The sequence below is a fragment of the Somniosus microcephalus genome, unplaced genomic scaffold (genome assembly GCF_052327205.1).
Source record: "Somniosus microcephalus isolate GS21.2 unplaced genomic scaffold, FLI_Smic_1.0 unresolved_chr3, whole genome shotgun sequence".
Classification (NCBI taxonomy): domain Eukaryota; kingdom Metazoa; phylum Chordata; class Chondrichthyes; order Squaliformes; family Somniosidae; genus Somniosus; species Somniosus microcephalus.
In genome coordinates, this window is record NW_028225181.1 from 47,494,541 (window position 1) to 47,507,870 (window position 13,330).

General features: G+C 52.6%; 1 protein-coding gene across 4 annotated transcripts in view; it reads right to left on the reverse strand.

Annotated features, from left to right (window-relative positions):
* LOC147091405 (ephrin type-A receptor 1-like) overlaps positions 1 to 13,330 on the reverse strand; it is a 121,410-nt gene that overhangs the window by 34,082 nt on the left and 73,998 nt on the right. For all 4 annotated transcript variants that reach the window (XR_015075202.1, XM_085976763.1, XM_085976762.1 and 1 more), the window contains exons 9-10: positions 12,189 to 12,241; positions 9,276 to 9,398 (exon numbers count right to left, since the gene is read on the reverse strand). Coding sequence is in view for 3 of the 4 variants with exons in the window: in XM_085976763.1 (XP_085832889.1) it covers positions 9,276 to 9,398; positions 12,189 to 12,241 (176 nt within the window). In the remaining variant the exon portion in view is untranslated. The remainder of the gene's footprint in view (positions 1 to 9,275; positions 9,399 to 12,188; positions 12,242 to 13,330) is intronic.

The window sequence follows — 13,330 nt, forward strand, 5'->3', positions numbered from 1 at the left end:
CCCCGGCAGGTGCTTTCCTCTGTTCCTGACATATAGTGCATGACTTTACCTTTGACTCAATTTCAGCATCCAAGTTAGGCCACCACAGGTAGCTCCTAGCCAGTCCTTTCATTCTAGTCATTCCTGGGTGCGATTGATGCAACTGTTCCATCAAAGTAGAGCGTCCCCGCTCTGGGACTATGATGTGTGCTCCCCATAGCACACATCCATCTTGGACACTGAGCTCGTGCTGTCTCTGTCTGTACGGCGCAAACTCCGGTACCTCACGGTGATCTGGCCAGCCTTTCAACACATACTCACGGACCCTTGACAGAACGGGGTCCTTGGCTGTCCAGCCCTGGATTTGCGCTGAAGTCATCAAGGGACTGATCTCCTGATCCAGCATCAGGACGTGCTCCTCAGGGGAAGTACTGCGAGGAGATTTTGAGAGGGGCAGGCGGCTGAGAGCATCCGCGTTCCCGTTTTCCTTGCCGGCTCTGTACGTGATCACATATTCATAGGCTCTTAGTATTACTGCCCATCTCATTATTCTCTGTGATGCCATTTGAGGCACCGCTTTCATCTCATTCAGTAAGCTAATAAGAGGCTTGTGGTCAGTACTGATTACAAACTTCCTCCCATATATGTACTTATGGCATTTCTTTACTCCAAATATAATGGCTAACCCCTCTTTAACAAGCTGTGAATAGTTCTTTTCTGCAGCTGTGAGCGTGCGTGAAACAAACCCGATAGGCCTTTCCGCTCCATCTGGCATGCGGTGGGCCAACACTGCCCCCACTCCATAGGGTGATGCATCGCAGGACATTATCAGCTCCTTCTTCTCGTCGTAATGCACTAACACCCTGCTGGACTGAAGTAGCTCCTTTGACTGCTGAAACGCTTTCGCTTGCTCTGGCCCCCAACGCCATGGCTCCTCCTTTCTCAGCAGTTTGTGCAGGGGTGCCAGCAGCATCGATAAGTTTGGAAGAAACCGGTTATAATAATTCAGGAGCCCTGGATAGGGTTTCAGTTCAGTCACTGAGGTGGGTGCCGGTGCATCCTGCACTGCCCGCACTTTCCCTGGTAATGGATGGAGGCCTGTGGCATCCACCCGATGTCCCAGGAATGTAACTTCCTTCTCCATGAAACTACACTTACTCCGTTTCAGGCGTAGCCCTGCCTCTTCCAGCCGCTGTAGCACTTTGTCCAGTGTTTTTACGTGATCCTGATCGTCACTTCCTGTTAGCAGAATATCATCTAAGTACACGGCCACCTTTGGAATGCCCTGCAGAATGCCCTCCATAGTCCGTGGGAATATTGCTGGGCTAGAACTGACACCAAATGGTAACCTGGCATACGTGAACAGCCCCTTGTGCGTGTTCACCGTGACAAACTTTTTTGATTCTTCATCTAGCAATATCTGCTGATACACATGACTCATGTCCAGTTTGCTGAATCTTTCTCCCCCAGCGAGCGATGTTAACATGTCCTCCATTCTCGGAATGGGGTACTGTTCCAGTGATGATACTCTGTTCACTGTTAACTTATCGTCACCACACACCCTTACGTTACCGTCGGGCTTCAATACCGGGACTATTGGTGCCGCCCAGTCTGAAAATTTCACTGGTTCTATTACTTTGTCCCTTAGCAGGCGATCTAGTTCCGCCTCAACCTTGGTTTTCATTGCAAAAGGTACCGACCTTGGTTTAAAGAAACGAGGTGTGGCATCACTGGCTACGTGAATCTTGGCTGTGGCTCCCCTTAAGGTGCCCAGTTCGTCCTTGAACACTAACTCATGCTTCATCAGCACTTCTTGCAGTGCCTCTGTACTGTCCTCCATTTTATTCATTGCCTGCCAGTACACACTCAACTCACTGATCCACCCTCGCCCTAACAGGTTTGGCCCTGACCCTGCTACCACTACCATCGTAAGCTCTTTGGTGACTCCTTTGTGTTCCACTTGTACTTCGGCCGCCCCCAAAATGTCCACCTTCTGTCCTGTGTAGGTTTTGAGACTAATGGGGCATGTACCTAGCTCTGGTACTTTTGCTTCCCCCCATAGCTTGGCGTACTCAGTCTGCGACATTATGGTTACACTACATCCGGTGTCAATCTCAAACTTTACTTGACCTCCGTTCACTATCAAATACTGAGTGAGAGGGGGTACGTTGGGCCTTGAAGTGTCTATACTGTATACAGTGAAAACCTCCTCACTAGACTCACTAGATTCTTCCTCCTCTTGTATGTAATTTGCCCGCTTTGTGTACTTCTCCCTCTCCCCTTTTGCATGCTTTGCCCCTTTAGCACTGCTTCTCTCACTCACTGCCCTTTTACAGACTTTCTTTAAGTGCCCTATTTTTCCACAATTGTGGCACTTTGTCTTTGCAAACCTGCAGTCCTTTGCATAATGGCTCATCCCGCCTCATCGGTAGCAATCCCCAACCCCGACTGGTGGACTTTTCGCGCCAGCTTCCATCTTGAAAACAGCTCCTCCCCCTGGTTTACTCCATTTCTCCTTGCTCATACTGTTTAAGTCCTTAATGTCCTTGTTAGCCGTCTCCATGGCTTGTGCTTTTTTAAGTGCCGTCTCAAACTTTAATCCTTCTTCTGACAGCAACCTTTGCTGTATACTGTCGTCGTTAACTCCGCATACTAGTCTGTCCCTTAACATGACTGTGAGCGTATTTCCAAAATTACAGTCCTGTGCGAGCTTCCGAAGCTCCTCCACATACTCAGTAACGCTTTCTTCCGGCCTCCTAATCCTCGAATTGAATTTCCATCTCTGTACTATTTCACTAGGTTTCGGATTGAAATGATTCTTTAGTAGACTCACCAACTCGTCAAAAGATTTTTCTCCTGGCCGCTCCGGGCTCAGCAGATTCCTCATCCGTGTATAGGTTTGCGCTCCCACACAACTCAGTAAAATGGCCCTTTTCTTTTCAGCACTGTCCACCTCGTTTGCCATAAAGAAATGGCTCAGTATTTCAATATACTCCTCCCAAGACTGCGACTTGCTGTCAAAAGGTGCCACGGAGCCTACCGTTCCTGCCATCCTTGGAGTCCGGTCACTTCAGCCAAAAAATCAAACTCCGTTTCGACTCCCGCGGCCTAGCCTCGTGCTTTTCCGACTAGTTTGCTAACCAACCCGAGCGCCTCTTCCGAATACTCCCTAACTATGACTGATCCACCAAAACTTTCCGTCCTTTATTCTCGTCGCCATATGTGGTATCTTGAGGTGGCCATAGATGGAGACAGACACAGGTTAACTCCGTAACATGGTTTAATCAACCCTTGCACATAAAAGCTTCTGCCATGAGGCAGCCAAAACAAAGAGTACAAACAGTACAGATCAGACTTAACTCAGGAGAGCAATTGCCACAGCACCACCTGGTGGATTAGGTTACTCATAACCTCCCAGGTTACTATACTTTCTTAACCGGCAAAATTCAGGAGTAGGTTCAAGTAAGTTTTACTATATATTAGTGGCCGTGTAACCGGGGTTCCTGGATCTGTGGCCGTGTAACTGGGGTTCCTGGATCTGTGGCCGTGTAACAGGGACTCCTGGATCTGTTACCGTGTAACCGGGACTCCTGCACAAGTGCCATGTAATCGGGGCTCCTGCACCCGTGGCCGTGTACGGGGCTCTCGTACCTTGGTAAGTATACCTCTCTGTAATCCGGACTTTTTGATCAACCGGCACGACAGTCCCGTCGGTGCCGGATAAAAAAGAGTTTCCTGTAATCCCTGCCCCCATTTTTCATGCTGTATGATTTTGCCATTCCCATTTGCAACATTTTCACAGCATGTTCTTTCAATTCCTTCCTCCCCTCCTAACTCCCCCTACACCGGCTTAATATCTGTTACATTTCCAGCTTTTTCCAGTTCTGATGAAGGGTCCCAGACCTGAAACGTTAACTCTGTTTCACTCTCCACGGATGCTGCCTGGCCTGCTGAGTATTTCCAGCATTTTTTCTGTTGTTATTTCAGATTTCCAGCATCCGCAGTATTTTGCTATTTTACCAGATAATCTGTGTTTGTTGTGTTGGTTGAGGGACAAATATTGGCCAGGACACCGGGGAGAACTCCCCTGCTCTTCTTCGAAATAGTGCCATGGGAATCTTTTACGTCCACCCGAGAGAGCAGACGCATCTAGAAGGACAAGGGCAGCAGGCGCCTGGGAACACCACCACCTCCAAGTTCCCCTCCAAGTCACACACCATCCTGACATGGAAATATGTTGTCGTTCCTTCATCGTCGCTGGGTCAAAATCCTGGAACTCCCTCCCTAACAGCACTGTGGGAGTGCCTTCGCCACACGGACTGCAGCAGTTCAAGAAGGCGGCTCACCACCACCTTCTCAGGGGCAACTAGACGGCACCTCCGACAGTGCAGCACTCCCTCAGCACTGCACTGGAGTGTCAGCCTAGATTTTTGTGCTCAAGTCCCCGGAGTGGGACTTGAACCCACAACCGTCTGACTCAGAGGCGAGTGTGCTACCCACTGAGCCACAGCGGACACATAAGGAGATAGTAGGACATAAATACTGTGGCAACAAGAGCAGGTCAGAGGCTGGGAATTCTGCGGCGAGTGTCTCACTTCCTGACTCCCCAAAGCCTTTCCACCATCTACAAGGCACAAGTCAGGAGTGTGATGGAATATTCTCCACTTGCCTGGATGAGTGCAGCTCCAACAACACTCAAGAAGCTCGGCACCATCCAGGACAGAGCAGCCCACTTGATTGGCACCCCATCCACCACCTTAAACATTCACTCCCTCCACCACCGGCGCACCGTGGCGGCAGTGTGCACCATCTACAAGATGCACTGCAGCAACTCGCCAAGGCTTCTTTGGCAGCACCTCCCAAACCCGCGACCTCTTCCACCTAGAAGGACAAGGGCAGCAGGCGCATGGGAACACCACCACCTCCAAGTGCCCCTCGAAGTCACACACCATCCTGATGTAAAAGTATATCGTCGTTCCTTCATTGTTGCTGGGTCAAAATCCTGGAACTCCCTCCCTAACAGCACTGTGGGAGTGCCTTCGCCACACGGACTGCAGCGGTTCAAGAAGGCGGCTCACCACCACCTTCTCAGGGGCAACTAGGGATGGGCACTAAATGCTGGTATTGCCAGCGATGCCCACAATTCATAAACTATTAAAACAAAATTGTGGGACTCCTCGCCCCCCAAACTGTGGGACGACAACACCACCCCAAACTGGGAGACTCCTCACCCCCCAAACTGTGGGACTCCTCACCCCCCAAACTGTGGGACTCCTCAGCCCCAAACTGGGAGACTCCTCACCCCCCAAACTGTGGGACTCCTCAGCCCCAAACTGTGAGACTCCTCACCTCCCAAACTGTGAGACTCCTCACCCCTCAAACTGTGGGACTCCTCAGCCCCCAAACTGTGGGACTCCTCACCCCCCAAACTGTGGGACTCCTCACCCCCCAAACTGTGGGACTCCTCACCCCCCAAACTGTGGGACTCCTCACCCCGCAAACTGTGGGACTCCTCACCCCCCAAACTGTGGGACTCCTCACCCCCCAAACTGTGGGACTCCTCACCCCCCAAACTGTGGGACTCCTCACCCCCCCAAACTGTGGGACTCCTCACCCCCCAAACTGTGGGACTCCTCACCCCCCCAAACTGTGGGACTCCTCACCCCCCAAACTGTGGGGACTCCTCACCCCCCAAACTGTGGGACTCCTCACCCCCCAGACTGTGGGACTCTTCACCCCCCAGACTGTGGGACTCCTCGCCCCCCAGACTGTGGGACTCCTCGCCCCCCAGACTGTGGGACTCCTCACCCCCCAGACTGTGGGACTCCTCACCCCCCAGACTGTGGGACTCCTCACCCCCCAAACTGTGGGACTCCTCAGCCCCCAAACTGTGGGACTCCTCAGCCCCCAAACTGTGGGACTCCTCACCCCCCAAACTGCGGGACTCCTCACCCCCCAAACTGTGGGACTACTGACCCTCCAAACTGTGGGACTCCTCACCCCCCAAACTGTGGGACTCCTCACCCCCTAAACTGTGGGACTCCTCACCCCCGAAACTGTGGGACTGCTCACCTCCCAAACTGTGGGACTGCTCACCTCCCAAACTGTGGGACTCCTCACTCCCCAAACTGTGGGACTGCTCACCTCCCAAACTGTGGGACTCCTCACTCCCCAAACTGTGGGACTGCTCACCTCCCAAACTGTGGGACTCCTCACCCCCCCAAACTGTGGGACTCCTCACCCCCCAAACTGTGGGACTCCTCACCTCCCAAACTGTGGGACTCCTCACCCCCCAAACTGTGGGACTCCTCACCCCCCCAAACTGTGGGACTCCTCACCCCCCAAACTGTGGGACTCCTCACCCCCCAAACTGTGGGACTCCTCACTCCCCAAACTGTGGGACTCCTCACCTCCCAAACTGTGGGACACCTCACCCCCCAAACTGTGGGGCTCCTCACACCCCAAACTGTGGGACTCCCCACCCCCAAACTGTGGGACTCCTCACCCCCCAAACTGTGGGACTCCTCACCCCACAAACTGTGGGACTCCTCACCCCCAAACTGTGGGACTCCTCACCCCCCAAACTGTGGGACTCCTCACACCCCAAACTGTGAGACTCCTCACCCCACAAACTGTGAGACTCCTCACCCCCCAAACTGTGGGGACTCCTCACCTGCCAAACTGTGGGACTCCTCACCCCCCAAACTGTGGGACTCCTCACCTGCCAAACTGTGGGACTCCTCACTCTCCAAACTGTGGGATTCCTCATCCCCCAAACTGTGGGATTCCTCACCCCCCAAACTGCGGTACTCCTCACCCCAAACTGCGAGACTCCGCATCCCCCAAACTGTGGAACTCCTCACCCCCCAAACTGTGGGACTCCTCACCCCCCAGACTGTGGAACTCCTCACCCCCCAAACTGTGGGACTCCTCACCCCCAAACTGTGGGACTCCTCATCCCCCAAACTGTGGGGCTCCTCACCCCCAAACTGTGGGACTCCTCACCCCCCAAACTGGGACTCCTCACCCCCCCAAACTGTGGGACTCCTCATCCCCCAAACTGTGGGGCTCCTCACCCCCAAACTGTGGGACTCCTCACCCCCCAAACTGTGGGGCTCCTCACCCCCCCAAACTGTGGGACTCCTCACCCCCCCAAACTGTGGGACTCCTCACACCCCAAACTGTGGGACTCCTCACCCCCCAAACTGGGACTCCTCACCCCCCAAACTGTGGGACTCCTCAACCCCCAAACTGTGGGACTCCTCAACCCCCCAAACTGTGGAACTCCTCACCCCCCAAACTTTGGGAGTCCTCACCCCCCAAACTGTGGGACTCCTCACCCCCCAAACTGTGGGACTCCTCACCCCCCAAACTGTGGAACTCCTCACCCCCCAAACTTCGGGACTCCTCACCCGCCAAACTGTGGGACTCCTCACCCCCCGGACTGTGGGACTCCTCACCCCCCAAACTGTGGGACTCCTCACCCCCCAAACTGTGGGACTCCTCACCCCCCGGACTGTGGGACTCCTCACCCCCCAAACTGTGAGACTCCTCACCCCCCAAACTGTGAGACTCCTCACCCCCCAAACTGTGGGACTCCTCACCCCCCAAACTGTGGGACTCCTCACCCCCCAAACTGTGGGACTCCTCACCCCCCAGACTGTGGGACTCCTCACCCCCCAAACTGTGAGACTCCTCACCCCCCAAACTGTGAGACTCCTCACCCCCCGGACTGTGGGACTCCTCACCCCCCAAACTGTGAGACTCCTCACCCCCCAAACTGTGAGACTCCTCACCCCCCAAACTGTGGGACTCCTCACCCCCCAGACTGTGGGACTCCTCACCCCCCAGACTGTGGAACTCCTCGCCCCCCAGACTGTGGGACTCCTCCCCCCCAGACTGTGGGACTCCTCACCCCCCAGACTGTGGGACTCCTCACCCCCCAGACTGTGGGACTCCTCCCCCTCCAAACTGTGGGACTCCGCACCCCACAAACTGTGGGACTCCTCACCCCCCAAACTGTGGGACTCCTCACCCCCCAAACTGTGAGACTCCTCACCCCCCAAACTGTGGGACTCCTCACCCCCCAAACTGTGGGACTACTGACCCTCCAAACTGTGGGACTCCTCACCCCCCAAACTGTGGGACTCCTCACCCCCTAAACTGTGGGACTCCTCCCTCCCCAAACTGTGGGACTGCTCACCTCCCAGACTGTGGGACTCCTCGCCCCCCAAACTGTGGGACTCCTCACCCCCCAAACTGTGGGACTCCTCACCCCCCAAACTGTGGGACTCCTCACCCCCCAAACTGTGGAACTCCTCACCCCCCAAACTTTGGGACTCCTCACCCGCCAAACTGTGGGACTCCTCACCCCCCAAACTGTGGGACTCCTCACCCCCCGGACTGTGGGACTCCTCACCCCCCAGACTGTGGGACTCCTCACCCCCCAAACTGTGGGACTCCTCACCGCCCAAACTGTGGGACTCCTCACCCCCCAGACTGTGGGACTCCTCGCCCCCCAAACTGTGGGACTCCTCACCCCCAGACTGTGGGACTACTGACCCTCCAAACTGTGGGACTCCTCACCCCCCAAACTGTGGGACTGCTCACCTCCCAAACTGTGGGACTCCTTGCCCCCCAAACTGTGGGACTCCTCACCCCCAAACTGTGGGACTCCTCACCCCCCAAACTGTGGGACTCCTCACCCCCCAAACTGTGAGACTCCTCACCCCCAAACTGTGGGACTCCTCACCCCCCAAACTGTGGGACTCCTCACCCCCCAAACTGTGGGACTCCTCACTCCCCAAACTGTGGGACTCCTCACCCCCCAAACTGTGGGACTCCTCACCCCCCAAACTGTGAGACTCCTCACCCCCCAAACTGTGGGACTCCTCACCCCCCAAACTGTGAGACTCCTCACCCCCAAACTGTGGGACTCCTCACCCCCCAAACTGTGGGACTCCTCACCCCCCAAACTGTGGGACTCCTCACCGCCCAAACTCTGGGACTCCTCACCCCACAAACTGTGGGACTGCTCACCGCCCAAACTTTGGGACTCCTCACTCCCCAAACTGTGGGACTCCTCACCCCCCCCAAACTGTGGGACTCCTCACCCCCCAGACTATGCTGCTGGTGAAGGAAGAAAAGTGGCAGGGTGGGTAGGAGACACATTACAACAGTGATTCCACTTCAAAGGGACTTCATTGGTTGTAAAGTGCTTTGAGATGCCCGGTGGTCATGAAAGGCGCCATATTAATGCAAGTCTTTCTTTTCAAATTTCTTCTTTCTTTACTGACCTTCTCCAATCACATTCTCTGTGACAAGGTACGAGCTCTCGATCTCGTCCGTGAAGTTCAAGAAGGCTTCGCGTGGGTCTTCGTAATCGTGAAGATCATGGTACGTTCGCAGAGGAACTTTTTCTGTAATTTACAGAGAGACGCCATCAGAGAGAGACGGAAAGAGAGAGACAGGGTGAGGGAGAGACAGAGAGAGAGAGACAGAGATAGAGAGACAGAGACAGAGAGACAGAGACAAAGAGAGAGACAGAGAGAGAGAGACAGAGAGAGAGACAGAGAGAGAGACAGGGTAAGGGAGAGACAGAGGGAGAGAGACAGAGATAGAGAGACAGAGACAGGGACAAAGAGAGAGACAGAGAGAGAGACAGAGAGAGAGACAGAGAGAGACAGAGAGAGACAGAGAGAGAGAGACAGAGAGAGACAGAGAGAGAGAGACAGAGAGAGAGAGACAGAGAGAGAGAGAGAGAGACAGAGAGAGAGAGACAGAGAGAGAGACAGAGAGAGAGAGACAGGGTGAGGGAGAGACAGAGAGTTAGACAGAGAGAGAGACGGAGAGAGGGAGAGACAGAGAGAGAGAGACAGAGAGAGAGAGACAGAGAGAGAGAGACAGGGTGAGGGAGAGACACAGAGAGAGAGAGAGAGAGAGAAAGAGGAAGGAGAGAGAGCGAGAGAGAGAGACAGAGAGAGAGAGAGACGGAGATAGAGAGAGAGAGATGGAGAGGGTGAGAGACGGAGAGATGGAGAGGGAGAGAGACGGAGAGAGAGAGAGAGAGAGATGGAGAGGGTGAGAGACGGAGATAGACAGACAGAGTGAGAGAAAGAGAGAGACAGTCAGAGAGAGAGTTAGAGAGAGAGAAAGAGACAGAGAGACGGAGAGAGAGAGGCGGAGACGGAGAGAGACAGAGAGATGGAGAGAGAGTCACAGAGAGAGAGGGAGAGAGAGACAGAGGGAGAGGGAGAGAGACAGAGAGAAGAGAGAGAGAGAGAGAGAGATGGAGAGAGAGAGAGGGAGAGTGAGAGAGAGACGGAGTTGGAGAGAGAGACGGAGAGAGAGAGAGACAGAGAGAGAGAGAGAGAGGGACAGAGAGAGAGACAGAGAGACGGAGAGAGAGAGAGACAGAGAGAGAGACACAGAGAGAGAGAGAGAGAGACGGAGAGAGAGACAGAGAGAGAGAGACAGAGAGAGAGACACAGAGAGAGACAGAGAGAGAGACAGAGAGAGACCTGAGGACTGTTTAAAATTAAGACTGTTTAAAATTAATATTGAACGTACCAAATGAAGTACAAAGACTGTTTAAAATTAATATTGTTTAAAAGTAATACTGTATGTACCCAACAAATGTCAAATCGATTGACATCTACAGAATGTTAGAAAACTATACCTTTTTGCAATGTAAGCTTTGGCAATATGGTTCTCTGTAAACTTTCATGCCAATAAAGCATTTGAATTGAATTGAATTGAATTGAGAGAGAGAGAGAGAGAGAGAGAAAGCTACACTAAATGGGAAAAACACACAATAGAAGCCCTACATGCAGAATTCTGCCGAAGCATCCTTCGCACCCAAAGAAAAACGCCAACAAATGCATGCAGAGCCGAACTAGGCAGATACCCACTGATAATAAACATCCAAAAACGAGCACTAAACTTCCTAAATCACCTCAAATCTAGCTCCCCAGACACCCTTCATTTCAAAGCCTTTCAGACCCAAGAGCTAAACCCAGAAAAGAGTCCCCTGAGTCAGCTGCTACTGAAACTAAGTACTCAGCCGGACCCTGACCAGCCCCAGACCAACACAGCCGTCCAAACACCAATCCGAGTGAACCAAATCATTAAAAAATGCAAAGAAACCTACCTGGAACATTGGAACAAAATAACCGAAAGCCAAAGCAGATTAGAATGTTACCGGGCCCTAAAAAGAGAATATAAACTGGCAGACTACCTCACGACCATCAGAGACACAAAACAGAGACAGACCCTCACCAGGTACAGACTAAGCGACCACCAACTGGAAATTGAAAAAGGCAGATACAAGAAATCCTGGCAGCCTAGAGAGAATAGAATATGCGATCAATGTCTGGCTGGCGAGGTTGAAACAGAAATGCATTTCCTCCTAAAATGCGAAAAATTCAACACATCAAGAAACATATTATTCAACAAGCTAAGCCAAACAACCCCAGATTTCAAGGAATTGGATGATCTGTCAAAATTGAGATTAGTCCTAGGAGAAGGAGACAGACCATACCTTGGGGCTAAATATGTAACAACATGTCACAACCTGAGGACTGTTTAAAAGTAAGACTGTTTAAAATTAATATTGAACGTACCAAATGAAGTAGAAAGACTGTTTAAAATTAATATTGTTTAAAAGTAATATTGTATATACCCAACAAATGTCAAATCGATTGACACTTACAGAATGTTGGAAAACTGTACCTTTTTGCTATGTAAGCTTTGGCAATATGGTTCTCTGTAAACTTTCATGCCAATAAAGCATTTGAACTGAACTGAACTGAGAGAGAGAGAGATTAGTCCTGGGAGAAGGAGACAGACCATACCTTGGGGCCAAATATGTAACAACATGTCACAACCTGAGGACTGTTTAAAATTAAGACTGTTTAAAATTAATATTGAACGTACCAAATGAAGTACAAAGACTGTTTAAAATTAATATTGTTTAAAAGTAATATTGTATGTACCCAACAAATGTCAAATCGATTGACACCTACAGAATGTTGGAAAACTGTACCTTTTTGCTATGTAAGCTTTGGCAATATGGTTCTCTGTAAACTTTCATGCCAATAAAGCATTTGAATTGGAATTGGAATTGGACAGAGAGAGAGAGACAGAGAGAGAGAGCATGAGAACCCAACCCGGTCTCCCCTCCCCCGATATTTTGTGAGGAATTCACTCACCCCTGTCGGAGTTCGAGCAGCTACTGGATTCCCGAGTCTTGCTCTGTGTGTTCCTGCAGAGCAGAGGGAGAGTGTGGTGGGTTGGGGGGGGTGGGGGGCGGGGAGGTGGGAAAGGAGAGGAAGGGAGAGATGGAGAGAGAGAGAGCAGTTAAATAAGCTGCATGAATAATTCTGCATTGATTGCTCGTGTGCGAGTGAGAGCCACACCGTGTCTGGGAGCGGGAGGGTTTACTCCTGCTGCCCAGCCCAGGCCATCCATCCAACATTCCCCCATCACTCCAGGGCAGGCTGACCCGCCACCCCCCCGATCCTTCTACTTTGAACCTCCCCCTCCGACCCCCAGCCCTTCCCCTCCAACCCTCCCCCTCTGACCCTCCCCCGAGCCTCACCCTGACCTCCCCCCACTACGACCTCTGATCCTCCCCCTCCGGCTCCCGACCCTTCCCCTTCCCCTCCCCCCGAGCCTCACCCTGACCTCCCCCACTACGACCTCTGACCCTCCCCCTCTGCTCACCTAGGGTCCGGTAACACAGTGGTTATGTTACTGGACCAGTAACCCAGAGGCCTGGACTAATGATCCAGAGACGCGAGTTCAAATCCCACCACGGCAGCTGGGGAATTTAAATTCACTTAATTAAATAAATCTGGAATAAAAAATTGGTATCGGTAATGGTGACTATCTATCCAAACTATCGGACTGTCGTAAAAGCCCATCTGACATCACTAATGTCCTTTAGGGAAGGAAATCTGCTGTCCTTACTCGGTCTGGCCTATATGTGACTCCAGACCCACAGCAATGTGGTTGACTCTTAACTGCCCCCTGAAATGGCCGAGCAAACCACACAGTTGTACCCTCACAGCACTGTGGGAGTACCTTCACCACACGGACTGCAGCGGTTCAAGGTGGCGGCTCACCACCACCTTCTCGTTAGGGCAACTAGGGACGGGCAATAAATGCTGGGCCTCGCCAGCGGCGCCCACAGCCCGTGAATGAGTAAAAAAGAAAATGACTCACCCTCTTCCCATTTCCTTCCCCCCCTCCCTCTGTACTCCACTGAGACGCGTTTGTTGAATCAGGGCTGATCGACCGTGTGAGGTGGCAGCTTCCAACACCTGACTGCTAACCTTTCACCCTCTGGGAA